General features: G+C 43.2%; 2 protein-coding genes across 2 annotated transcripts in view; one reads left to right on the top strand and one right to left on the bottom strand.

Moving 5' to 3' along the window:
• Positions 1 to 226: 226 nt before the first annotated feature.
• Positions 227 to 5,731, top strand: LOC139630551 (E3 ubiquitin-protein ligase DTX3L-like). The gene is made up of 7 exons (XM_071494114.1): positions 227 to 286; positions 580 to 630; positions 3,022 to 3,229; positions 3,385 to 3,548; positions 3,643 to 4,830; positions 4,953 to 5,170; positions 5,271 to 5,731. Exons 2-7 carry the CDS (start codon positions 592 to 594, stop codon positions 5,338 to 5,340), a joined length of 1,887 nt encoding a protein of 628 aa, XP_071350215.1. The 5' UTR covers positions 227 to 286; positions 580 to 591; the 3' UTR covers positions 5,341 to 5,731.
• A 79-nt stretch (positions 5,732 to 5,810) lies between these two features.
• The window catches only part of LOC139630548 (low-density lipoprotein receptor-related protein 1-like), an 89,384-nt gene continuing 70,090 nt past the window's right edge, over positions 5,811 to 25,104 (bottom strand). Inside the window, exons 42-89 of the mRNA XM_071494112.1 lie at positions 24,520 to 24,709; positions 24,231 to 24,435; positions 23,841 to 24,033; positions 22,654 to 22,779; positions 22,248 to 22,376; positions 22,030 to 22,149; positions 21,818 to 21,931; positions 21,581 to 21,730; positions 21,163 to 21,285; positions 20,938 to 21,054; positions 20,393 to 20,521; positions 20,106 to 20,228; positions 19,843 to 19,983; positions 19,275 to 19,462; positions 18,985 to 19,168; positions 18,818 to 18,903; positions 18,586 to 18,705; positions 18,187 to 18,374; positions 17,739 to 17,944; positions 17,459 to 17,647; positions 17,199 to 17,347; positions 17,001 to 17,094; positions 16,773 to 16,889; positions 16,087 to 16,206; positions 15,379 to 15,501; positions 14,836 to 14,961; positions 14,590 to 14,706; positions 13,790 to 13,896; positions 13,567 to 13,699; positions 13,320 to 13,442; positions 13,087 to 13,209; positions 12,762 to 12,899; positions 12,525 to 12,662; positions 12,287 to 12,406; positions 11,857 to 12,122; positions 11,591 to 11,772; positions 11,360 to 11,466; positions 11,119 to 11,238; positions 10,765 to 10,941; positions 10,489 to 10,629; positions 10,201 to 10,374; positions 9,848 to 10,009; positions 9,490 to 9,673; positions 9,259 to 9,366; positions 9,098 to 9,171; positions 8,858 to 8,951; positions 7,755 to 7,899; positions 5,811 to 7,672 (exon numbers count right to left, since the gene is read on the bottom strand). Coding sequence (XP_071350213.1) covers positions 7,532 to 7,672; positions 7,755 to 7,899; positions 8,858 to 8,951; positions 9,098 to 9,171; positions 9,259 to 9,366; positions 9,490 to 9,673; positions 9,848 to 10,009; positions 10,201 to 10,374; positions 10,489 to 10,629; positions 10,765 to 10,941; positions 11,119 to 11,238; positions 11,360 to 11,466; positions 11,591 to 11,772; positions 11,857 to 12,122; positions 12,287 to 12,406; positions 12,525 to 12,662; positions 12,762 to 12,899; positions 13,087 to 13,209; positions 13,320 to 13,442; positions 13,567 to 13,699; positions 13,790 to 13,896; positions 14,590 to 14,706; positions 14,836 to 14,961; positions 15,379 to 15,501; positions 16,087 to 16,206; positions 16,773 to 16,889; positions 17,001 to 17,094; positions 17,199 to 17,347; positions 17,459 to 17,647; positions 17,739 to 17,944; positions 18,187 to 18,374; positions 18,586 to 18,705; positions 18,818 to 18,903; positions 18,985 to 19,168; positions 19,275 to 19,462; positions 19,843 to 19,983; positions 20,106 to 20,228; positions 20,393 to 20,521; positions 20,938 to 21,054; positions 21,163 to 21,285; positions 21,581 to 21,730; positions 21,818 to 21,931; positions 22,030 to 22,149; positions 22,248 to 22,376; positions 22,654 to 22,779; positions 23,841 to 24,033; positions 24,231 to 24,435; positions 24,520 to 24,709 — 6,824 coding nt within the window. The 3' untranslated portion in view covers positions 5,811 to 7,531. The remainder of the gene's footprint in view (positions 7,673 to 7,754; positions 7,900 to 8,857; positions 8,952 to 9,097; positions 9,172 to 9,258; positions 9,367 to 9,489; positions 9,674 to 9,847; positions 10,010 to 10,200; positions 10,375 to 10,488; positions 10,630 to 10,764; positions 10,942 to 11,118; positions 11,239 to 11,359; positions 11,467 to 11,590; positions 11,773 to 11,856; positions 12,123 to 12,286; positions 12,407 to 12,524; positions 12,663 to 12,761; positions 12,900 to 13,086; positions 13,210 to 13,319; positions 13,443 to 13,566; positions 13,700 to 13,789; positions 13,897 to 14,589; positions 14,707 to 14,835; positions 14,962 to 15,378; positions 15,502 to 16,086; positions 16,207 to 16,772; positions 16,890 to 17,000; positions 17,095 to 17,198; positions 17,348 to 17,458; positions 17,648 to 17,738; positions 17,945 to 18,186; positions 18,375 to 18,585; positions 18,706 to 18,817; positions 18,904 to 18,984; positions 19,169 to 19,274; positions 19,463 to 19,842; positions 19,984 to 20,105; positions 20,229 to 20,392; positions 20,522 to 20,937; positions 21,055 to 21,162; positions 21,286 to 21,580; positions 21,731 to 21,817; positions 21,932 to 22,029; positions 22,150 to 22,247; positions 22,377 to 22,653; positions 22,780 to 23,840; positions 24,034 to 24,230; positions 24,436 to 24,519; positions 24,710 to 25,104) is intronic.

Raw genomic sequence — 25,104 nt, 5'->3', positions numbered from 1 at the left:
ATTTTCCTTGGAAACGTAGCGGAGAGAAAGTATAAAGAAGCAGGAAATTGAAGTACCTCAAACTGCAAAGTAATTGTGTAAATGTACTTCACATCCTAGGAAACATACCATACCACTGACTGTCAGTTTATGAAAAAGAAATAAGCGTCCAGACCCCTTGGACAGCTGGAAATCTTTCAGGGTGTGTTTATTTTAACGCTGAGGGTCGCTTGCGCTCATAACGACGACGTCAGCGGCTGCGACACTTTCACTTTCATTTATCAGGAAGAAGCTGCGTCGAGACGAGGTAAGTCACAAGCGTTTCGTTGTTACCTGCTGCATGTTTGTATGTACGTTCAAACATTAGACATCAAACCGACCACTGACGAGGCTGTGTCAGAGCTTGTGCTGAAAGCCTCACCGAGAAGAGTGAGGCCACGATAACCTGTACAAGTTCACACTGGCCTTGTCGTAACCGAAAGTGGAGTGAAGTGTAATCGTTATGACATTTTCTGTGAATTTTCTGGTGAATTCACCAAAATAAAGAATTTCACCGTTTACTGAACAAACACCGCTGTCTGGTATTGGTGTGTCTCAAAGGAAGAAGACAACATGTCAGCAGGCGAGGACGGAGAAGAGCCCATGGAAGTTGTGAGTAGCTTCAATCAGCCAAGTCTGCAAACCTCTGCTGAACCAGTAGGAGAGACAAGTGTTATAATTTGTAACTGTTCACAGTGACTGTCTTCAGTAGGATCACTACTGTCTGACACTGTTTGTGTTAGTGTTAATTGCCACAATGTCTTTTAATCAAATGGCCCTGTCCTCTCTCATGGTTGGTGTAGTGTGAATACACAAGTGAAACCCAGCAGCCTCCAGCATCTCATGATGAGCGTGCTGAGGTGGGTGATTATTATTTTATTTTGAAAAGTGTGTGTGTGTGTGTGTGTGTGTGTGTGTGTGTGTGTGTGTACATGTGTGAAATAACAGATATCACCACAGCCAGTCCAGTTTTTGATTTTGAACTGGAGCAGAGTTTAGAAACTGGCAGACTGTGGTCATCTTTTCACAAGACATGAGCAGATACTTCAGGAACTAAAAACAAGTGGAAAGGAAATCCAGGTCGGGTTCAAGCAGGCCTCTATGTGTGTTTGTTAAGTGTATGTGAAAGTGAAAGTATGAAAGTGGAGGCCAGGATAGACTAATCCCGAATAGTCACAGCCAGGTGCTCTCTGCTGTGTTGACGATGTCCACTTTGGTCATACATATTATCATACTGCAAAAGCATAACATGCTTTTTATGTTAATTTTATGTCTTTTTTCATGTGAAGCACTTGTGCATGTCATTTATTTGTTGTAAGGCACTTGGGGCTGCATTATTATTATTATTATTATTATTATTATTATTATTATTATATTAACTCCATGTAAAAATATTGTAATTAAAACAATTTGAGCTTAGTTAAAAAAACATGACATACGATACATAAAATATTTATACACAACATCCAGTGTCTACTTTATATTAGGTCTACTGGAGGAACATGTTAGTTGCCACTTTTCTAATTTGAAACTGCACATTAAGCCAGCAATGTAATTCGTTTTCTGTTTAGTATTTTTACAATTACAACCCCCTTTCCAATAAAATTGGCAAAATGTAAATAAAAACAGAATGTGATGATTTGCAAATCATGTAAACAAAGACAACATATCACATGTTGAAGTACTGAAATTTTAGTGTTTTATGAAAAATGTATGCTCAATTTGAATTTGATGACAGCAACGCATTTCAAAAAAGTTAGGACAGGGGCAACAAAAGACTGGAAAAGTTGTGTAATGCTACAAAAAAAAAAACACCTGGTTGAATATCACACAACTAATTTGGTTAATTGGCAACAGGTCAGTAGATGATTGGGTATAAAAGAGCCTCTCAGAGAGACAGAGTCTCTGTGCAGCGAAGATGGGGAGAGGTTCATCACTATGTGAAAGACTGCGTGGGCAAATTGAAGACAATTGAAGAATAATGTTCCTCAATGTGAAATTGCAAAGAATTTGGAAATTTCAGCATCTACTGTAATAATATAATATCATTAAAAGGTTCAGAGGAGAGGGACCATCCAACGGGTTATCAGTGCACAGTTCAAAAGCTGGCACCCGTGATGCTGTGAGGGTAGATTAGTGCCCGTGGCTTGGGTAGTTGCACGGCTGGGAAGGTACAATGAATGTTGAACAGTATATACAGGTTTTAGAGCAAAATATGCTGCCATCCAGACAACATCTTTTTCAGAGTAGGCCTTGCATATTTCAGCAAGACAATGCCAGACCACATTCTGCACGTATAACAGCAGCATGGCTCCATAGTAGGAGAGTCCATACACTAAACTGGCCTGTCCGCAGTCCAGACCTGTCACCCATTGAAAACATTTGGACGAAAAATACGACAAAGGAGACCCCAAACTATTGAGCGGATGAAATCCTTTATCAGGCAAGACTGGGACAACATTTCATTTTCAAAACTCCAGCAATTAATCTCCTCAGCTCCCAAATGTTTACAGATTGTTATTAAAAGAAGAGGTGATGCAACACTGCGGTCAACATGCCTCTGTCCCAACTTTTTTGAAACTTGTTGCTGGCATTCAATTTAAATTGAGATTATATTTTTCATAAAACAATAACATTTCAGCATATTAACATTTGATATGTTGTCTTTGTTCTATTTTCAATTAAATATGGGTTTACATGATTTGCAAATCATCGCATTCTGTTTTTATTTACATTTTACACAGTGTCCCAACTTCTTTGGAACCAGGGTTGTATGATATGCTCTAGAAAACTAATACATTACATTACATTTACTCATTTGGCTGATGCTTTTATCCAAAGCGACTTACAAGTGAAGGACAACAGTAAATAGTAAAATAATAAAGCTACAGTGCAGTGGGAAATCTATTATTTTCCCAACAGACCTTTTAAGCTGAAGAACAGGGGGGATTTTGTGCTACCCTGCTTGATAACGCAATGGCTCTGATGGTGTCATGTTTTCAGGCTCCAATGACTTCATCACAGAATGAAGATGAGGCTCAAGTCACTGTCTCTGTCAAGTGGTCTAAAGAAAATCAACCGCAGAAATATAAAGTGGAACTAGAGAAAGTTCTTCAAACATGGATCAACAAAAATGAATCTTGCGTAGACTGCAAAGTTGTACATGCCTCACAGGATGGGATCGCTGTGATAAAGATAAAACCTGCTACAGGTGCAGTATCACTTTGAATTTTTAAGTTAAAATTAAATCTCACAACCAGTACTAACACTTAATGCAATATTTTTAAACAGTATCCTGTATCAATATTGGTTTTTGCATTTGTTCTTCTTTTCTTTTAATTCATTTGTGTTCATCTTCTTTTTAAGCCCTGAGCCAGCTTCATAAACTGATTGGACAAACTCTTCAGAGCAAAGACGGAAAATCAGTCACAGTAAATTCTGTTAGTCTGACACCGCCAGAGCTGAAGGCACAAAAACCAGATAATGCTTCAGTGAACCTCCCTTCTTCTCCTGTGACAGACCCACAAAATGTATGTGCTGTACTAAATCACTAGGAATGAATTACTAAAAAAAAAAAAAAAAAAAAAAGCTTTTTACTTAATACATTGTGTTTTTATTCAACAGCAAGTGCAACTGGGGGAACAAGGTAGTTTCAGCAGTTCAGCAGCAGGTTCTTCAGCTGAAGGAGAGACACACACTTGTCCTCTTCCAGTTAGCCATTTCTTGTACGTGAGCCACATCTACAAGGAGGAAATGAAACGTATAGAGAAAGAGAATGGAGTTGAAATTGCAGCAGAAGTGATGGTAACACTGAAACCACGCAAGCAGAAAAATGGAGATCCCGGCAAAGCTTTCTCTGAGTTCATAAACCTTGTCCAGAATTCCTTAGCTGAATCCAGTGGCGTAACTGTTCCTCTCAAGTTCATAGATCCAGAAGACTGGAAGGACACACTGAAAATCATCAAGAAACATGAGAACAAGCTTTTGCTTACTCTGTCCTCTGAAGAAATGATCATGTGTGGGCCAAGCCAAGGTCAGGATGCAATCAGCAAGTCCTTAAATGCAACACAGAAAACCTTGACAAATACCAGCACTTTTGTTGGAGAGTCTACATGGGCGTCTGAAGACACATCCCTGGCGATTGGCATGAACATCAAAGATCCTCTTGTCAATCCAGGACTAACCATGGCGGAGAGCTGCTGGAGGCTGATGATGACCTCCTTCAGTGAGAAAATAGCTAAGATCAAAGCTAAGTTTGATGTGGATTTTAAAGAATCAAGCACCACTCAAGGAAAAGTGGAAGTCAGAGCTTGCTACAAAGGATCTAGAGGAAAGGCGTCATTGGAGAGCCATGCTGTCAGAGCTCTCCTTCGTCTGTACCAGAGCATTACAACATCACCTATGAGTTTCACCCAACAGCATGGTGCCACTGGGTTCAACGGCTCACTGAAAAACGATTATCAGTCAGAGGGGGCCTCCAGTGGACAGTCAGGAAAAAGCATGGACAACTCTGGGGCAGCCGCAGGAGGGACAGTAGCAGACAGTAAAGACAATATCTGCCCCATATGCATGGATACGTTTACCAATAAGAAACAGCTTAAGTGTAAACATGAGTTCTGTGAGGGATGCCTGGAACAAGCAAAGACAGCGTTGGGACCCATCTGTCCTGTGTGCAAAGATGTCTTCGGTATGATAGTGGGAGACCAGCCAGATGGAAAGATGTCATGGACAATAAGTCCCTCATCCCTCCCTGGATTCGCACACTGTGGCACTATAGTCATCAACTATAATATTCCTGGTGGGAGACAGACGGTAAATGCTTTAATTTAAGTATTTGAAGAGATTGTGTGAAGTGTGTGTTTATTTTGTATACCTCTATGTTTATTTTATAAGATTTTTGTTAATTACATTAACCCTTCATTCTTCCATTGCAGGAAAAACATCCCAAACCTGGACAGAACTACTCTGGTATTCACAGAACGGCATATCTGCCAGACAACAAGGAGGGCAGAGAAGTGCTGCAACTGTTGCATAAAGCATTTGAACAGAAGCTCATTTTCACTATTGGGATGTCCAGAACAACTGGGTTGGACGGCCAGGTGACCTGGAACGACATTCACCACAAAACCTCCATGTCAGGAGGACCACAAAAGTATGGTTGCCAAATCTCCTACTTCTCTTTTAGTATATATTATTTTTCAGTGTTAAGTGGAATATTTAAATTAACCCTTGTACATACTGTTTTTCCACAGTTTTGGTTATCCAGACCGTGATTACCTGAGCAGAGTGAGAGAGGAGCTGAAGGCTAAAGGAATCAAGTAGAGACTAGATACAAAGTGGCTTTGGAGACTTGTAGTCACAAGTCTAATTTTACATGCAGGGAGAAATTCATACAATTAAGATGATTATTTAAAATAAGAAATTACTGGAATGCACAAATTATTATACTGTATGCTGTTTCTTCTCTTGTAATTATTCACATTGTCATGAAGGGCTGCTTTGAGGTGCACTGGACAGCATTTACAGCTTAAGAGTTTATTGTTTAGCAAAATCTATTATCTTCACTTGATAAGAATAATTGTCTTTGAAGGGTTTCTTCTGTTTTTTCTGATTTAAAGTTTCAGTTTGTAATAGTGTAAGGATGAAACATAAATATAATCTTTTGTCCACAGTACACATGATTTACTATTTACCCAATAAATGATTAAATCAACTTACCGGCCACGGTCTCATCACTGTAGTCTTCATTTTATCAGTACAGGTTGTGAACATAACACAAAACAGACTGGATGTTTTATGTACAATTTTTAAAATTTTATTTATAACAATATCTGTTATTTAGTTTGTAAAGTACTCCAGCAAAAATTAAACATTATTCTCTTTCCAGAAGAAAGTCTGAGCCTCCATGCATCGTGTACTATAAAAGCTATGTGTCATTTTTCATTAAAAAAAAGGACTAATCAAGAAAAAAAAAAATCTGAAAATGCATGTATGATTTTGCAAAAATGTTCTTTAGGTAAAATGATTGTACTTCTCTCTCAATTAAAGACAAAACATATACAACAGCATAAAATAACACTTGCTGACAGGTAAGCAAAATAAAAACTTGTTATTGTAGTTACATTAAAGATCTGTGTTACTTTTCACATGCATTAAGATATGGCTGACACATGTCTGACAGAAGCAGCATTTTTGGGACAGGCTGAGTGTAAGGACGTGTCAGAGCGACCAGAATGGTAGCATTAGCAGCAGCAGGGCAGAGAGTGAGAGATCAGAAAGAGCTCATTAAAAACAGAGAAATGCTGAGGACCAAATGAACATAATGCAGTTAAGACTAAGCCATTACAAAACTGTGAACATACAGACTTTGATCCTCTAAAGGTAAAAAAGTCTATTCACAAAGCCAGATGGACACTATCTGTTTTTTTTTTTGGTTTTTTTTTTGTTTTTTAAATGGACTGGAGAAATAGACAAGCAAAAGACCCAACTCAGTCAAGTTTTCCCTCCCATTTTACCATAATTGCAGCCTCCCTTTCCTTCTGGAGGAAGACCCTCATAACAGAGCTAAATGTTACAGACATGACACTATCCAGTTAAGTCTTATAGCCAGCTGTACACACCCCACGAAGGCATTCATCCTTAGCATCTCTTCACATCTGTGATCTCCATCCACCACTTTGCCTGGAATGTTTAACCCATGACCAACTTCCTCATTCTCCACCTCCATAATCACACGTCAAAACTCATCTTCTAACTACAGCGACACATGAGCTCCAACTGTCATACAATGTGATAAAAACAAACATACCTGCTTTACATCTTACGGTATAAAGCCTACAGTACACACTATACCGTAAAACATGATATTCTGTGCAAGGAAGACAACACAATCATTTCATGAACATTGTTCTCTGAGAAAAAATTATGTGGAAATACTGTAGTTGCCATCTGGTTCTGACATTTTACATGTGCTATACACAAACGGTGCTATCACAAATCTGTCTCTCCACCTTGCCAAGAAACCCAGCAAGACAACATATGTACCGATTTAGAAAACTTTGAGTTTTGCCTTTCCCGCTCAAAGTCGACACAAACAACAAACAGTTGGCACTGGTGAAATGGAACAATGTTTTTTTCTTTTCTATACAATTCATACAAAAATAAAAAATTAAAATTGCTCCAATGATAGCATCTTTTCTTCTGATTTTCTTGTTTCCATTTCATTTTGCACAGAGGTAGTGGCTATTTAGGTAAAGGGTAAGGGACAAAGTGTAAATTAAAAATCTCTCATAGAAAATGTTATTCATTTTTGACCAGAGGAATCTCAAAAGAACAAAATATAATACTGCAATCACATACAAAAGTAGTCCTTCATTTTTGTACATTTTATACAGTGTTCACACTTTTTATCAATTTTCTCTCACACTTTTTATCAATTTTTTTGTTTCATTTTTCTTTAAAAGGCAAGAAGAGGGGTGTGTTTGGAATAGCATGATCCAGGCCGATGGACAGTCTATGCCAGTGGGTCCACAAGGGGCTCCTCATCTCCACGTGATAGCAACTCCTTCTTCTCATCTGTGCTGGCCAGAGAGTTGCGGCTGTTGTGACCTCCCATGTACAGAGTGGCATACACCGGGTTGGTGAAGTTAGTGGGCTGGAAAGGATCAAAAATAATCCATTAGGTGTTATGTGCAGGAGGTTATGGCACGTGTGTACATATATGCATTTTTCTCTACCTTGTCTGGGTCCAGCGTGAAGTCTGCATCTAGCAGCTCCCCGGCGTCGTCATCAGGCTCGCCCTCGTAGATCTTGTAGGCGGGGTTTCCAATCTCGACATTCATGGCCCCGTTGGTCATCCTTTGGTGCTGGAAGCCCTTGGCCCTAAGCAAAATATTAAGAGAACAGTCACACCTTTGTTTCTTTTTCCAGAGTTATAGGAGCCTAAACAGGGCAAGCAGGGACACAGCCACATAACGAAGGGAGGGAAGAGGCATCGCATGACTCTCACCACTATCCAGGCTGAGGGAACTAAGCCACAACACAGGCACCTACACAAACCCAGCATTCAGGTAGCCCAGGACAAAGCCAGACACAGTGGACCTGGATGTGGGACTGTTAAAGTACAGACTATCCTTTCAGATCACAATAAACCCACATTAGATCCTAAAATATGCTGGGAATATCTGCATCGACTATGATATCTATCTCTGAGTAAATGCTGGATTTTTCACATATGCATTTTCCAATCCAAGCTTGGAAGAATGCTGTTGCACTGTCCATGTCCCAACTAAGAGAGACACTACCACAATACAAACCACAGCACAGTACAGAACAGTACAACGTGATGGACAACAGTATGAGAGATCTACAGCACTGACAGATCTATTCAATGCATCTTTTCAATAGATCTGCCCTGGAGCTGCTCAGAAGAAGGCGATTCATTTAAAAGGAGAAGTACTGTAGGAGAGTGATGAACTACAGCTCCCATGAACATCAGAGGAAATGGTGCGACATTCACCACAGGACCAAACACTGCACAGCAACCAAGACTCATGAGTGAGGGGAAGACAGAAAAAGAGAGAGCATCAGGATGCAGAATTGAATGACGGTATGGAGGGAAAAGTGTAACCCTGGCAACTGTTACCGCAAGCGTCTGGAGCCGGTTTTGCCGGGCCGGCTAGACCTGAAGAGCAGAAGAGATGCCATTACAGAGAGGAGAGGAAAAGTGCAGACTGAAGAAAGGAAAGAAAGAAGAAAAAGAGGGAGGGAAAGAGGGAATACAAAGGCAAAAAGAGGTCGGCACTGTCTCCTGTTGCGAGTGTGTTGGACTGTCACTCACCCTCTCATCCTTCTCCTGTACCAGAACAACGCTCCTCCGACCAGTAGAACCAGCAGCAACAGTAGTAGCACAGGGATCACTATGGAGGCTGTGCCTACACACACACACACACACACACACACACACACACACATATATTAATGTATAACAATGATGCATTGAGAATTTTGACAGTCATCCTCGATCATATTAAATTTAAGGAACTTGATCATTGATGTTGTTGTAGAGGTGTCCACTTACGTCCGCCTGAACCTGAGGCACCATCACTGTTTGCAACGGACTCACAGCGATGCCCCGCCCAGCCTGGTGAGCATCTGCACACACAGAAGAAGAGAGAAAATAGAGATGGGTATTTAAGCAATGATCAGACTCAAATGAGAACAATTGTTCCTGCTCCTCACCTGCACTCTGGAAGGCGGGTGATGGGGTTTATAGAGCACTGGCCATTTGCACAGTACTCATTTGTATCACATGTGTAACAGCTGGGCTGGACTCTGCCATTTGTGCAGCTATTGAAGACAGAAAAACACAGTGAGCAACAATGAGAGAGACGAGACAACTCTACAAGTGTGCGGGTGTTTGTTCGCGTCTCTTTGATGTTGAGTGAATTTTGTGTCTGTGAGTGCTCTCACCGGCAGGTAAAGTCCCCTGTAGAAGAAAAACTGTTGCTGGGGATACACTCGCCATCACGACAATAGTGACACTTGTCAATTTCACATGTGCTGCCAGTGTACTGGGGCAGACAGCGACATAGCTGGGAGCCATCTTCACTCTGCAGACATGTTCCTTTGTTCAGGCAGTGGCCTTCACAGCTTCCTGCTCACACACACACACACACACACACACACACACACAAACATGTAAGTACACTGCTTACAAACTACATCACAGTCTTTTAAAGATACTCAGATTGCAAATCTGACTTTTGTAGACTATTGACTATTGTGGTCAGCAGAAGTTTTAAATGGATACAATAATGGGAACACTCACTGTACTGGCACTGGTCACCCAGGAAGTCAGTGGGGCAGCGGCAGGTTGGCTGGTTTCCAGCACTGACTGTACAGTTGCCTCCATTCTTACAATAGTCCTTACATGTGTGCAGGTTACAGTTTGGCCCTGTAAAGCCTGTCAGGCATCGACAAGTAGGAGAGCCTGAAATATGAGGGGACAAAGAAAGAGAAAAAGTACGTCAAATTACTAGGCCAACAGAAACATACAGATTGCCCACAAAACCGTGTTTTAACCTGTATTGCCTTATTTAATGACAATGTTATCAGCTACTGTGCTAGTGGAAGAAAGGTAACTCAAAATGCCATAACCAGCTTGCAGTGTCCAGATCTTACCTGTAGGGGAAGGTGTGCATGTGCCTCCATTCTTGCAGTAGTCTCTGCACTGATCAATCTCACATCGATCTCCTCCATAATTAGGCTGACAGCGACACTTTGGCTGCTTGTGGGCATTTAGGAAACAGCTGCCACCGTTCATACACTGGACCAAGCAGGGGCCACTGGGAGGAGCTGTGGAGAATGTCGAGAGGAAGTTTTTCAGTCGTGAGGAAGGATTTAGATGTCAGTGCCTGTGTGTCTTCCGTATGCGGGAGTGTGTGCATCAGTGTCTGTCTGGTCACTCACAGACAGGAGACAGTGTGGGGGTGGGCAGCTCCACACATGTGCCGTTATCCAGCGTGCGTCCGTTGGGACAAGTGCACACTGGTCCGCTGGGACTCAGCAGACACAGCCATTCACATTTCTTCCTGTCGCAGGGATTTGTCACTGACAAGGACAGAGAGAGAATCAGTATTAAAAGTTAGGATGAGTGACTACCTCCTTCAGCCCTGTCTTCTTCACTGTCTTTTTTTTGTTGTGAGCACTGCTACTGTTAAGAGTTTTGATCATTTTTCTACTCACCCTCAGGTTGTTTGTAGCGGTGGTACAAAACTATGTCTGTGGCATGGTTCATTCCAGTTGTCAGGTTCTCAATGGGGCCTTTGCCAAATTTATTCACTCGGAAGACATAGTTGTTAATGTAAGTGACGCCATAGACGTAGTCCTCAAACACATCGATGCTGAAGGGGTGGTGGAGTTCTGTGTAGAAACAGAGAAGACAAGTTACGGAAGTTTCTCTGACAGTATACCTGCTAATATACACAACCTTACATTGTCCAACCACATAAAATTGCGACTAAGTCGTAACAGATACAGACTAATCATTAGCATGGATTACAACATAAGCTGTGCCACCGTGACTATGTGCCACTCAACTGTTCTTAATGCTGTTTACAGCCACAACTGCATCGCTGCCATTCAGCCTCACGCTGCAGATCAAGGAGAGTTTAGCATCGGCCCAGTACAGACGCTCGTTGAAGTAGTCCACAGCCAGACCTGTACACACAGAGAACAGTATTAGTGAAAGTACAGATGAAAAACCCATGCTTTGTATTCAGTGTGGAGTAGATGATTAAGGGGGGGCGGAGCTGATTGTGTGTAAGTGTGTATGTTTTACCTGTTGGCCACTGGATGTTTTCCTCTACCAGCGTCTCTCTCATGGTTCCATCCATAGCAGCTGTTTCAATCTTGGGATGATTCCCCCAGTCTGCCCAGTACATTTTCCTAATGGAGAAAATGTAAAAGCTCCATCCATCACTGCTTTTATCATGATTAAATCTGCATTTGCATTCTTGTGACTTTCTTTCTCCTATACAAGTGCATGCCCAGTCTCCAAAGCCCCACTCACCCTCTCTGGGGGTCGACTACAATTGCATAAGGCTCATCAATCATGCCGGAGATGAGAGTTTTGCGGTGGCGTCCTCCACTAATCTGTGCCACCTCGATGACGTCTCTACCAGAGTCAGTCCAGTACAAGTTCCCTGCCACCCAGTCCACAGCAATGCCACGGGGCATCTTCAGATCAGGGATCTGAACACAGAGACCAAGAAACGTTACCCATCTTATTTATATTTTACATAATATGTATACAAAAGCAAACATATACACACTTACCTCCAGGTTTGTGACCCTGGAGTCACTTTGGCGTCGGTTCCGGTTGCTATTAGGGGAGGAGGAGGAAGGAGGCAAATCATAGGAAGAAATGCGCCCTGTGTGCCAGTTTGTCCAGTAAATGCGGTTCGTCTTGATGTGCAAGTCCATGGCATCAATGCGGACGTTGGCATCACCCTGGAAGTTCTGCTCATAGCGCCAGTTTGGCATGGAAGGGTCCAGGCTGCGGATCTCATTGTCATCAGCGATGTAGAGCACTTGTCTGGGAGCTGGGGATGCACAGGCCAGAAGAAGTACAAACAGATCATTGTAGTAGAGCACAGATGTGAAAAGCTTAAAGCAGGAAAGCAAAGTTCAGTGTACACAGTGTACGTACATAGATGAACATTAGCTTGGAAAGCTAACAAACGTCACTTATGGTAGAAGTGCTCACCGTCAGCCTTGCAGGTGTCATTGATTCTGGTGAAGTACTTGTGGCAGCTGCACTTGTAGGAACCCTTGGTGTTGTTGCAGATGTGGGAACACACTCCAAACTGCTTACACTCGTTCTTATCTGTGCAACACCCCAAGGCCACACGGTACACGTTACACATTGTTTAGAGTCTTGGAGAAAACTGTAGCCATAACATAACATGCGGAAAATGAAGCCTGCAGGGCGGAGAAAACCATACCTTCACATCTGTTACGTCCTTTGGGCTGGAAGCCGGGTTTGCAGGAGCAGAAGGAGTCGGTGCTGTTAATCACACAGTGAGCTTCATCTCCATCTCCACACACTGTCCTGTTACTCCGACAGTCATTCAGCACCGTGTCTGGACGTGAAGAAACGGGGAGCAGTCATTCACACTGACAACCAGGCAGAATGAGAGTGTGCGCTCCCAATGTGACAAATGTACTATGACACAACACACCTTTCTTATTGCAGTTGATTTCATCAGAACCATAATCCTCACAGTCGTTGAAGTAGTTGCAGCGCAGGACAGAGCTGATGCAACGGCCAGTGGAGCACTGGAACTCATCCTTCTGACATGGTGGTGTGGAAGGAGGCACTTGTGAAGGAGTATAGATACAGAGTTAGCCTTTACCTTGATTATGAAGTGTTAAAGTCATGCCAAATGAAATTGCAATTTAAATAAGTACTCCTATATTGTTGTTATGACTTCAGAATTAGCTTCTTAAACATTTCTTCTTTTTGTCAGTTTATTTAATAATTTTTCAATGATGAAACAAACTCACTGCAGCTGAGTTCATCACTGTTGTCCCCACAGTTGTTGACGCCATCACAGCGTTTTGATAATGGCAGACACACGCGGTCGTTATGACAGCGAAACTGCCTCGTGGGCGGACACTGGAATTTAACTAGGGAACAGGGAGGAGAGAAACTTAACAGGTGGAGAGAAGACTTTCCAAGCTGGGTATCAAAGGATCTTGAGGAAAGCTATTGACATGTGCAACGCAGTGATTCTCACCACACTCCTCTGGGTTCTCATCAGAGTTGTCTCCACAGTCGTCCTCCCCGTCACACTTCCAGCCGAGGGGTTTACAAAGCGTGTTGTTGCACTGGAACTCATCCAGGGGGCAGTATCTACCCACTGAAACGCGGAGGTGAGAAAAGAGCAGAGAGGAAAGAGTGACACATCGCATCAGCTGCTGTCCACATTCTTCAGCATTATTTTTGACTTAACGTCCAGGCGAAAATAAGTGTGTGCTTCTTACCACCACTGTCACATTTCTCCTCATCACTGCCATCCATGCAGTCAGTATCAGCATCACAGCGCCAGCGGATGGGGATGCAGTGGCCATTTTTGCACTGGAACTGATCACTGTCACACTTCACATCACAGCCATTCTGAAAACAGACAATTACCTTAATTAGTACTCCTACTATGTCAAATATTAAAGCAAAAATATAATCAGGAAGGAAATGGTTAAGCGATACCTCATCTGAACCGTCGGCACAATCATGGTCCCCATCGCACTTCCAGCGCCCAGCAATGCAACGGCCATTTGTGCAGGCAAACTCACTCTCTGAACACTGACGAGGCACTGAGGACGAAAAGAAGACAGCTTAGGAGGGTGAGAAAAGATAATTAAGGAGGAGCAGAGAGTAGAGGCAAGGAGCAAGGAAAGGCGCAAGGAAAGGAAAAGAGAAGAGAAAAAGGTGGGAATAGAGCAGACTGCAAAAAGAACACAGGATTCTCTGTTGAGAACCAGACGTACATGGATAAAATAAAGCCGGTTATTCAAATCACAAGGTTGACTCATGGGGAACAGAGGTGGGGATGGTAAAGCATTCTGTACTGTATGTAGTGGAGCAGCTAGAGGAGCTAGTGGGATTGAAAAGGAAGGAACAAGACAAGCCGGGGACACACAAAGGACTGGGGAGCTGAGGTTGTGAATGTTTGAGGTGAAACTGTGAAAACACCTACCTCTGGCTCACAGCAACAGGCCAGTGTGAAATGCAAAATAGACATGAGATGATGTGAGATGTGCAAATGGCCACAGAACTAGTTGACTAGTCTCAACCATGCAAGTAGTTGAGTAAATATACACACACACACACACACACAAACGGTGAGAGGTGATACACTGCTTACCGCTAAAACCTGTTGCATCTGAAGTCTACTCAGAGTGGAGCTCAGATCATATTATGAATCACTCTTTTTGTACAGGCTGCGGTTGTGGCTGCGTGAGCGAGCAGTGTCCCTCTACAAAATAAGAAAAACAGAAGAAGCCTACCACACTTGTCTTCATCGGAGTTGTCACCACAGTCGTTGTCGTAGTCACACTGCCAGCGGCCAGGCACACAGCGGTTGTTTTTACAGCGGAACTGGTACGGCTCGCACGTCCGCTCATCTGTGCGCCAAAAAAACAATAATAAGTACAAACATGGCTGTAGTTCTGTTTTTGCACCTGATGTCTTCTCAGTGATCACTAGATATCCTACCCTTTTTTTTCCCCCCACCTACTACACTCTCTCCTTACCACACTCCTCCTTGGGTTCATCTGAAGCGTCTCCACAGTCGTCCTCTCCATCACACTTCCAACGAGCCGGGATGCAGCGCCCCGAGTCCTTACAGCGGAACTCATCTACACCACACGTCATCTGGGCTGCAACACAGAGAGGAGTTCATGGTTTAGACTTAACACTAGACATGAGAAGACAAGCTCATTCACTCTCTTTCAGCAAAATAATTCACATAAAAAAATATAAAACTGTTACTATTAGTATTATTGATTAATAACTGATTGATCCTGTTTGAGTTCTGATCAGTCTCAGCAAGGACCAACTGAATAATCGACAGCTGAAAAATGATGAAGTGAAAATCAATACTCTCCTCCTGTTGGAGCTGTATGATGTTAAGCTTGCTTTTTAAATTCCTAACCCCAGTGCAATATTTCTAAGATTTTGCTTTGATCTATTAATGATATTCACAGCTTCCCAGTGGACCATGTTCACGCTCTAATGGAGACTCATTTCTTAAGTAGAGGTGTTGTTTGGCGCAGCAATAATAAGCCGTGTCTTACTGCAGTTGGCAGGCTCATCAGATCCATCCACACAGTCATTGTCCCTGTCACACACCCACACCCGTGGGATACAGCGTTTGGTGATGGCGCACTGGAACTGGTTGGGGGCACATGTCACTTCCGCTGCGCAGGAGACAGACAGATTAGACCACTTACTCCTTAAAAATAAATCAAAAAGAACAGTTGACCACAATGCTAAAGTCCTGTTGTGGCACCTTGAGACTGCAATATTCATTACATAAAAACACGGTGGTGATGTTGCTGTTCTTACAACCTTGCTTTTAAATGTGCTAAAATGTAAATTTTGACCTCAGAATGGCACAGAGGAACAGTTCATGTAATCTGCTCAGCAAATGTCATGGCAATTACATTATGCAACATCATTTAGCTTCAGGGCGTTGCTAAAGGAAAGGTCAAAATAGGGCTCTAGGGAGCATGAAAGTCTTCAGCAACTTTCTATCTGCTCATTAGATGTTGCAATACAGTATGTGTAAGGGGAAAGTGGGGCCTATGGGAAGCGATGGAGGAAAAGTCAAGCGGTCACTACAGTCTGTAGGCTTCATCCTCTGGGACCTAGTTTTAGTCTGGCTACAAATGGTAGAGCTATCTTTTTTTTCACCAAAGATAAATGAACAGATGGGCATAATGTAGTGACTAATACCATCCTTAGGCACTGCCACTAGCAAGGCAAAAAATGAGAAGACTTACGACAGTCTTTCTCATCCTCTCCCTCTCCACAGTTGTCCTGTCCATTGCAACGGAAGATGCCCGGGATGCAGCGACTGGGATGGGTACATTTAAACTGGCTGGGCAGGCAGACATGGATGTCTAGAAGCAGAAAGACAACAAATAATGGTTAACAGAAGATTATGGGTTATTATGGATCCAACTAAGAACTACAATTACCGCCTCGCAGTTGTATGCCTCCGCCAACCAGATAAGTTTCAGGAAATATGATCTCCCCTTCCTGAGTTACAGCATTGAATAGTGTCCAGAAGTGTTTTTGCAGAACATTATGATGTCACAGTGAAGTGGATCTTTGATTATTTGGATATGAAATGTAATCACTTCATTTTATACTTATAGACATGTGTGCTAAATTGTACCATAATTAGCGTATTAATTCAGGGCCAAAAACATGTTTTGTGAGGTCACAGTGACTTTTGACCTTTGACCACCAAATTCTAATCAGTTCATCCTTGAGTCCAAAGGAACATTTGTACCAAATTTGAAGAAATTCCCTGAAGGCGTTCCTGAGATATTGTGTTTACAACAATGGGAGGGACGTACTGACGGACAGACAATCTGAAAACATAATGCCTCTGGCCATGGCTGTCACTGATACGAGGGCATAAAAAGATTTCAAATCTGTAGGTATCTGTAGGTGTGTGTACCGCAGTTGGCCTCATCAGAGTTGTCCTGGCAATCATTGTCTCCATCGCAGATATAGGCTGGGTTTGTGCAGATGCCGGTGCCACACTGGAACTGGCCTGGTCTGCATTTAAACTCAGCTACGGTGAGAAAACAAAGCCCATCATTAACCAGATCAAACTAAACAAAATACTAGCTGAATGTCACTGAATCAAAAGGAAATGACTATCCAGGCTGCACTCATCACTCACGGCAGTCTGCAGGCTCATCTGAGCGATCCCCACAGTCATCCTCAGTATCACACTTCCACCAAAATGGAATGCACTTGTCATTTTTGCAAACAAACTGGAGGGACAGAGGAGAGAATGATTTACTTTTTCAGATTAATAATGTGTTAATACAGGTAAATGTGAAAAAACAAAAACAAAGATGACCTCGAGATAACACACCTGACTTGCAGTGCAGTTGGACAAGCACTGTCTGCCATCAGCTGCTAGGTAAAAGTTAGTGGGGCAAGCACACTTGTAGCCGCCTCCAGGTGAGAGCAAACACAGGTTACTGCAGCCTCCATTGTTGATTTGGCACGGGTGGTCAGCCACTACAGAACCAAGGACATGTGCACAAGTAGAATTAAGGGCAGATCAGACAGGGACCAGGACGTAGATCAATATTTTTATGTGGTTATGAATGATGGGTGTCTTGTTTGTACCTTCAGGCTGGCGGTACGGGTGGTAAATGTGGATGTCCATCGGTCTGTGTAAGGTGCTGATCAGCATGGTCTTGTTGATTCCCAGGGTCTTATGCGCTCTGTTGATGGACTTTGTCTCCCAGTCCGTCCAGTAGATGTATTCCTCAAACAGTGTCATTGCAAAGATGTGGGGGATATCCTGAGTCAGAACTGCAGGTGAACAGGTACAAAGACAAATAAGTTGATGGCAAAAACTGGAAAAGTCCACAAACACACTCCTCTGAGTCTGTATGTGTGTTACCTATGTGTCTGCTGGTTCCATCCAGGCTGGCAAATGCAATATAGTCCTCCCGAGCATCAGCCCAATAGATGCGGTCATTAACAAAGTCCAGTGTGAGACCATTGGGCCAGGTGATCTTATCCTCCACGATAACACTCCTGTTGGTGCCATCCATCCCAATCCTGCCTATGTGAGGGCTGTCACCCCAGTCTGACCAGTACAAATACCTGTCAGGGATGTACTGTATTAGTTAGGCTTCTTGGTCATAACAAATCAGAATTTTAACATCCACTAAGATTTTAGAGCTTTTGAGGTTTCAAACACATTACAAAATCGAAAAGTACAGAATTTTAAAAAGTCTAATATAAATGTACTGTATGTAACTAACAATGAAGCAGGCAGTTAAACTTTTAACTTTCTAACTTTCACGCGAGCCAGATCTTCAAAATTTGTGTCGTGTCACTCTTACCCATAGCGCACATCCACAGCCACAGCACGTGGCTCCCTCAGGCCGCTGTTGACCAGAACTGTCCGGTACGCTCCATTCAGCTTTGACACCTCGATAGTGTCCCGTCCCTTATCACACCAGTACAGGTTTCCTCCTACCCAGTCGACTGCCAGACCGTCTGGGTTGCTGAGTGATGTGCGATGAAGGACCTAACAAATGAGAAAGCAATATATACTTCCTGAATCTGTGCCTCACAGTGAAGGATTTCATTTTTGTCCAGAGTTTTTAGTGCACATACATGTGTACAGATAAGGATCGATAAATCATTTTAAATGTGGGGTTTACAATGAGAAGGAGAGCCAGGCAGGTATTATGAGCACTGCCCCCTGTCTTCCTCAGACAAGATGCTGCTACACTGACCTGAACATCGCTGCCGTTGATGTGCATGCGTCGGATCATGCTGCCCTGGGTGGTCACATCTGTCCAATAAATCATCTGCTGGCGGTAGTCGAAGTCCAGAGCTACAGCATTGTTCAAGCCCTGTCAAAGCAGAGGAGCTGCATTAGTCTGAGGCCAGCGATAAACTTCTGCAGGAGGCTTTGCAAGACTTTGCAGGAACTTCAAAAGCACATACTCTATCTGCAGGCCTCACCTGTTTGAGCAGTGTGTAATTAGATCCATCCAAGTTGAGTTTCCTCAGGTAATAGCGGTTAGCAAAGATCAGGAAGGGTTCCTCATCTGCAGGGAGGGAGACAGCATGTGTGAGTGGATTTGCCTTAAACACTTGGCTGAATGTTATTAATCTGTCATGTTTCTTACCAGAGGTGGATTTGCATATGGTGGGGTTTTCAGGACTAAGCTGGAAACCTTCCACACACAGACAGTGGAAGCTGCCGTGCGTGTTGATGCAACGCTGCGTGCAGGGATATGTGGTTGTGCACTCATCTATGTCGACACAAGTCTTCCCATCATCCTTCAGACGGAAGCCTGGGTGGCATCTACACTGTGAGGAGGCAAAGAACAGAGCAGGTAAAGCAACAATGAATGCTGTTTATGTTACACATTCATGACTTGAGAACTCAAGTCAGAATTTCACGGAGCTCACTTACCTTAAAGCCTATTTTCAGGTCCTCACAGAGCTGAGAGCAGCCACTCAGTTTGCTGTTCAGGCACTCGTTAACAAAGCAGTTCAGCTCATCGGAGCCATCACCACAGTCGTCCTTATGGTCACAGAGCAACGCCTCATCGACACAGTTTCCATTATTGCAGGCATACGCAGTATCGTTGCATTTCTTCTCTGTCCCATGAAAGAAAGAAATTTAATAGGAAACAAATGAAGAGAAAAAGTCAACCAGTGTAGCTTTTTGTCTCAACTGCTGAGAATGATTTCCAGTTGCCAAAAAGATAATAATGACTATTATTGTCACATTAATTTTGATGTACAGTAATATTTTTAATTATACTGGATGTGACAAGTCCATGTTTACTTTCTGTACTTTTGATCTGCAGTTAGTGCTATAACAGTGTCCTTTGGGAAAGGCTATAGATGAAAAGAGATCTAGATGACATCTGGCTAAATCTGTTAATGTCAATTAACGTACTAATTTAATTGGATAAATACATTTTTTTAAAAAGTGAACAATAACAGTGCTTCTAGAGTGGCAGTGTGAATTTTACCTGAGCCCGTGCAACGTGGGTTCTTGGGTGCTTCGTCTGAGTGGTCGTGGCAGTCAAAGTCTCCATCACACTCCCACGAACTCTGGATGAGGCAGCGTCCGTTGGCACAGCGGAACTCATTGGCTCCACATGTCGGATATTCTGCAGCGAGACACATCAGCGGCGTGGAGGGCAGTTAGGCTCGTTGTTGTTGAAAGCACGAGTGAGGAGGAGAAAGCTTTTAAATCGCCCCGTGAGAAATAAGAGGTCATGGGTCCACTCACCACACTCCTGGGACTCATCTGAGCCATCGCTGCAGTCGTTGTCATGGTCACACACAAAGTGCTTGGGGATACACTGTCGGTTCTGGCACATGAACTCATTGCTGCTGCATGTGTTGTTGAACACTGAGACATAAAAATCATTTGGTGAGTAAATGAGATGAGAATGAGAATAATGGTTTTATGCTTCAACAGGGGTGGCATGGATTTATTGTCTTCCTTTGTCTGTCTGCCTTTTTAAAATGCATTAATATTTATTTAGACAATATTTTGCCCCTGCCTGCACTCACCACAGCCAGCTTTGACACTCTCATCAGCTCCATCAGGACAGTCTTTGTCCCCGTCACACTTCCAGCGTTGAGGGATACACATATGTGATCCAGGACACTGGAACGCCTCAGGACTGCAGGTTTTGGTCTCTGTGATGGAAAGAGGTTATTGAAGGTGATTTTATTGCCTTTCACTGCCCTGAGTATTTGTGATTATAATGTGAAACCGTCAATAAACAATGACTATAAGTATGTAGTATTCAAAATATGAACTGTTGCATTATTGTTAATTTTAACCATTATGGTTTAAAGCTATTATCATAAACCTAACTTCTTTGCATGCATGCCAGTGTCTTAGTCCATATTGCAATAGAGTAATGTGAATGTGAATCACCATGACAGTTATGCAAAATTGATTCAATGCAAAAAGATTAAAGCAGTAGCTAATCTGCAAAGCTAAATCTGGTTTAAGAATTCAAACAGCTGTCAAATAGTTGTGGTTCTAGACATGTTAGCACTATATTTCTTGTATTTGTATTCACGAAGGTTTTGTGCCCAACACTCACTGCACTTGCTGTCCTCATCACTGCTGTCACCACAGTCGTCCGCTCCGTCGCACACCCAGCGGTTGGGAATGCAGCGGTGGTTCCCACACTCAAACTGGGAGGCTGAGCAAAACTTATCTAGAGGAACAGAAAGAATGTTTAAAGTGCAAAATACGAGTACCAAAACAAAGCTATGGTCTGTTGCATTTTAAATTGTTTAGGTTCTGGTTCAGTATCTAAACATACCACAGTGAGCCTCGTCTGCACCGTTCTCACAGTCATTCTCCTTGTCACAAGTCCAGCTCATAGGGATACAACGACCACTAGGGCAGGCAAAGAAGGGCGTTGGACACTTTGTTTTCCCGCTCCCTGGCAGAGTGACAGACAAGTGGTAAGTTAAACAAGAAAACATCAGGGAGCTAAGCCAACATGAAGAAAAAAGTAATTTAGTTTGCTGTTTTTCAGGGAGAATTTCCTCCCAAACCACAATTTAATGGATGAAAACATTCATTGTTTTTGTTTCTGTTCCATTTAGAATAATCCAGATTGGACTTTTTGCTCCAATCCATCTGTAAAAAAATAATTTCATTTTTTCCTCGAATACTGCATGTACATTTCGCTGTGAGAAAAAAAATATGTGTATTTTCAGAGGCTCTTAAAATACCTGGGCAATTTCTTTCATCAGAGAAGTCTCCACAGTCATTAGCGCCATCGCACAGCCATGAAGGGGCATAGCAGAGTGTGGTGAACTCGCACTTCTGAAATGTCACTCCCTTAACTCCCAGATGGAAGTAACTGGAACAGTCCGTGGCAGCTTTACAAAGAGAGCAGAGCTACTTTTTACCACAGCCTGGGAACTAGCGCTGGCCTTTCTTATTATAGGTATTTTTGCTGAACTTACTGCAGTTCATCTCATCACTGGCATCCTCACAGTCCACTTTCTGGTTGCACTTGCTGGAGTTGGAAATGCAGCCTCCGTCTCTGCACTGGAACTGATCGGCTGAGCACAGTGTGGCTGACACAGGAAAACAAGACACAGTGTTTAGGTGGAACTGATTTTTAAAATATCAAATGACTTCAGGCGAAAAAAAAAAACTTGTTTACTTGACTCACTGTTACAGAAGAGTTCATCAGAATTGTCTCCACAGTCATCCTGCCCATTGCACCAGGAGCTATGCCCCACACAGCGGCCATTCACACACCGTCTGTAGCCCTTCTTACACACACGGTTGGCTGAGAACCAGACAGGATATGATATGGACTCAGCTTACAAATGTCAACAACAATAGTACGGCTCAAACTGTCCTGACAGAGAAAAAAGTTCCACCCACCACAGTAGGACTGTTTCTCATCAGACTTGTCCTTGCAGTGGGCCATGCCATCACAAGTCAGGGTGTAGTTGACACAGTCTCCATTCCCACACTCAAACTCATCAATGCTGTTACATGTAGTGTTTAGAGCTGTGAGAAAGGGACAGAAAAATGCACTTAACAAGAGCTGCCCACGCTGAGGCATGCAGCACTGACAAAAATTTCAGTGCTCATTCAAATCCTTTCAAAGCCTGATTTCAGTCTTTGCTTATTACATTGTGGTCTGGGTGCAAAAAAGCTTCTGCATGGAAGGATAAGCAGATTAAAACTAATTAATAAAACAGTGTGCAGAGGACGACTTTTTGTCTTTATATGACAAGATTTTTAAGCCAAATATTTGTTTTTATGAGTCGCTTGCTTGCATTACCTATGCAGGTGTTGTCTTCCAAAAGTTTCCTGTCACCACGGCAACTGCAGTTGACCCTTCCTTCGGAGGTCAGCAGACACAGATCCTGACATCCTCCGTTGTCAACACGGCACAGAGAGAACTCACCTATGCAGACGTGAGGAAAAGTTGAACACACACATAACCACACACATACACACATACACACACATACACTTGAGTGAATGAGAACCTCTGACCCCACATCCACCGTAATGACACACAAGCAAACACATTCCCCCTACACATGCATCCCCATCAGCAGACAGACACTCCTGCCTGATGCGGCCTTGCCTCTGCCTCCACTGAATGCATAATTCAATGTGACTCAATCTAAATGGGATTTGCAGCTATTTACCGCAGGCTCTCGGCTTGTATGGTCACTGTGGGTATTGGAGCACGAGAGAGTTTACTGAATGAGGCAAATTGAGGGAGAAGATGGCTGGCAATATGGAAGAGACAAAACACACAGGGCTGCATTGATTTAAAAGTATACAGGCAATGGGAGATGTAGAACAAGATGAGTTGGGGGGAGAGGTGGAGACGTATCGTCTGTGGTAATATAGAGCTCCTGAATGGAGGTGTCTGCAATTCATCTGCTGCACTGTCACTCCCAGATTAGTTTTGTCATCCCATTAACTGCTCTGCTGGGGCAGAAAAAACATCTCAGTTCATGTGCTTTGTGCCAGTGAGTGTTTAAGTACTAGCTCTAAAGCAGCCTGTGTTGAAACTTTTTATTTAACTAGTTTGATTTGTAACGCCCTATATATCGTGATGTTATCACGAAGGACTGAATGGTAATCTATGCAGTAACGACAGTTCTACCTAGCAAATGACTGATCAATGTGTAAATGTAAAAAGTGGTTGGTGCTGATATGTTAGTAGAAGCAATGTGCTGTATGTAAGGCTGAGGGGAATGAGATGACATGACATTTATTAACTGCCAGAGAGCAGTTAATAAAGCACCTTGATTTGGCAGGTGTTTAATTTGCTGGATTACCCAAAAATAGGCTCAATTGATTTTGCTGGAAAATTTACTAAATCACATACATTCATACACAATAAAAACCTGCACTGTGATTTATCCATATCACCCAGTTCTGCACATTATGTACTTCGCAAACACACGGCCACTATAGCGGACAGTAACGACACACACACAAACTCACAGCTGTTGGTGTCGTTGGCCACTGCGACGATACCCATCGGCTGCTGAGGGATGTCAGCACGCAGCACCTTCATGTCTCCTCCTGTGTATTTGTCAGCGCGGAGAACAGCCCTCCTCACCCAGTCAGTCCAGAAGATGTAGTCACCGTACACAGCCAGGCCAAACGGATGGACAGGCTCATTCTTCAACACAACCTGCAGGGGGAAGCACAAACGCAGCCATGACCTCATACATCCAGGAAATTCCAGCCTTGCAACAAACTTGAAAGGATAAACACACTGACGGCTGTTATTAGGCAATCCCGTAACACAATTATACTGTAGTCCAAATGTTTCCCTTATGCTTCGTGATGTACACCGTGTGTTTCTGCATGAGTGTTTGTTTCACTCACATAGCGCCGACTGCCGTCATACTCGCAGCGCTCTATCTTGTCCAGTGTGGCGTCAGAGAAATAAAGTTTTTCAGCACGGTGGTCTATGGCCAGGCCGTTAGGGGTTCGGATGTCAGTGCCAATGATCACAAGGACGTTGGAACCAGTCAGTGTGGCGCGCATGATACTGGGAGACTGCTCATTCCAGTTGGTCCAGAACATGAGGCTGCAGGAGAGAGTAATAATCAGCGATGTGAATGGGTGTAAAGTTTTGGCAGTATTGTATATGAATAACTGACTTAAATCTAACCTCTGACACTCGTCAAGGACAAAGGCCCTGGGGTGGTCATCTCCTGACATGGTGACCACTGTGTGCCGGTCAACGGCCCCCCAGCGGCTCTGATCCACAGTGTGGCGGGTGATGGTCGAGGTTGTATAGCTGGTCCAATACAGCATATCCCAGCCTCTGTGGTACGCCAAGCCCTCCACTGAGCCCACATCTGAAGAAGAGCAGGGCAATAGACAGAAGAGGGGAAAGACACAAAGACAAATACAGAGAACAGTGGGTAAAGAAAAAGAACAGGGAGACATTAAACCAGAATGAGGGAAAAGACGGAAGAGAAAAGATGGAAAGGAAAAGAAGCACGTCAATCCCAGTGCTGTGTTAAAAGGCCAAGTGTGGACTGTCTGGCAGTAGCTCAGTGCTGGCAAACTGCTATGTGGCAGCACAGAGTTAGGGCTACGGACATGACAGCTTGGTATTAATGACCAAGAACACAGTGTGATTCGAGGCTTTTATCCAACAAATAGCTCACTAAAAAGGTCACAAAAACAGTTACTGGCTCGCGCATTACTTTCCATTGCACTACCTCATCAACAGATGAGAGGCAAAAAG

Source organism: Trachinotus anak, unplaced genomic scaffold, assembly GCF_046630095.1.
Source record: "Trachinotus anak isolate AG129_WGS33_773 ecotype Australia unplaced genomic scaffold, CSIRO_AGI_Tana_v1 ptg000013l, whole genome shotgun sequence".
In the NCBI taxonomy this organism is placed as follows: domain Eukaryota; kingdom Metazoa; phylum Chordata; class Actinopteri; order Carangiformes; family Carangidae; genus Trachinotus; species Trachinotus anak.
This window is presented reverse-complemented; position numbering and strand designations above follow the sequence as displayed.

Bases quoted from the DNA above. Each gene is read 5' to 3' on its own strand.
- LOC139630551 (XM_071494114.1), top strand. From the start codon at position 592: ATGTCAGCAGGCGAGGACGGAGAAGAGCCCATGGAAGTT. The intron at 631-3,021 runs GTGAGTAGCTTC...TCATGTTTTCAG, and splicing joins GAGAAGAGCCCATGGAAGTT to GCTCCAATGACTTCATCACA. The intron at 3,549-3,642 runs GTATGTGCTGTA...TTTATTCAACAG, and splicing joins CTGTGACAGACCCACAAAAT to CAAGTGCAACTGGGGGAACA.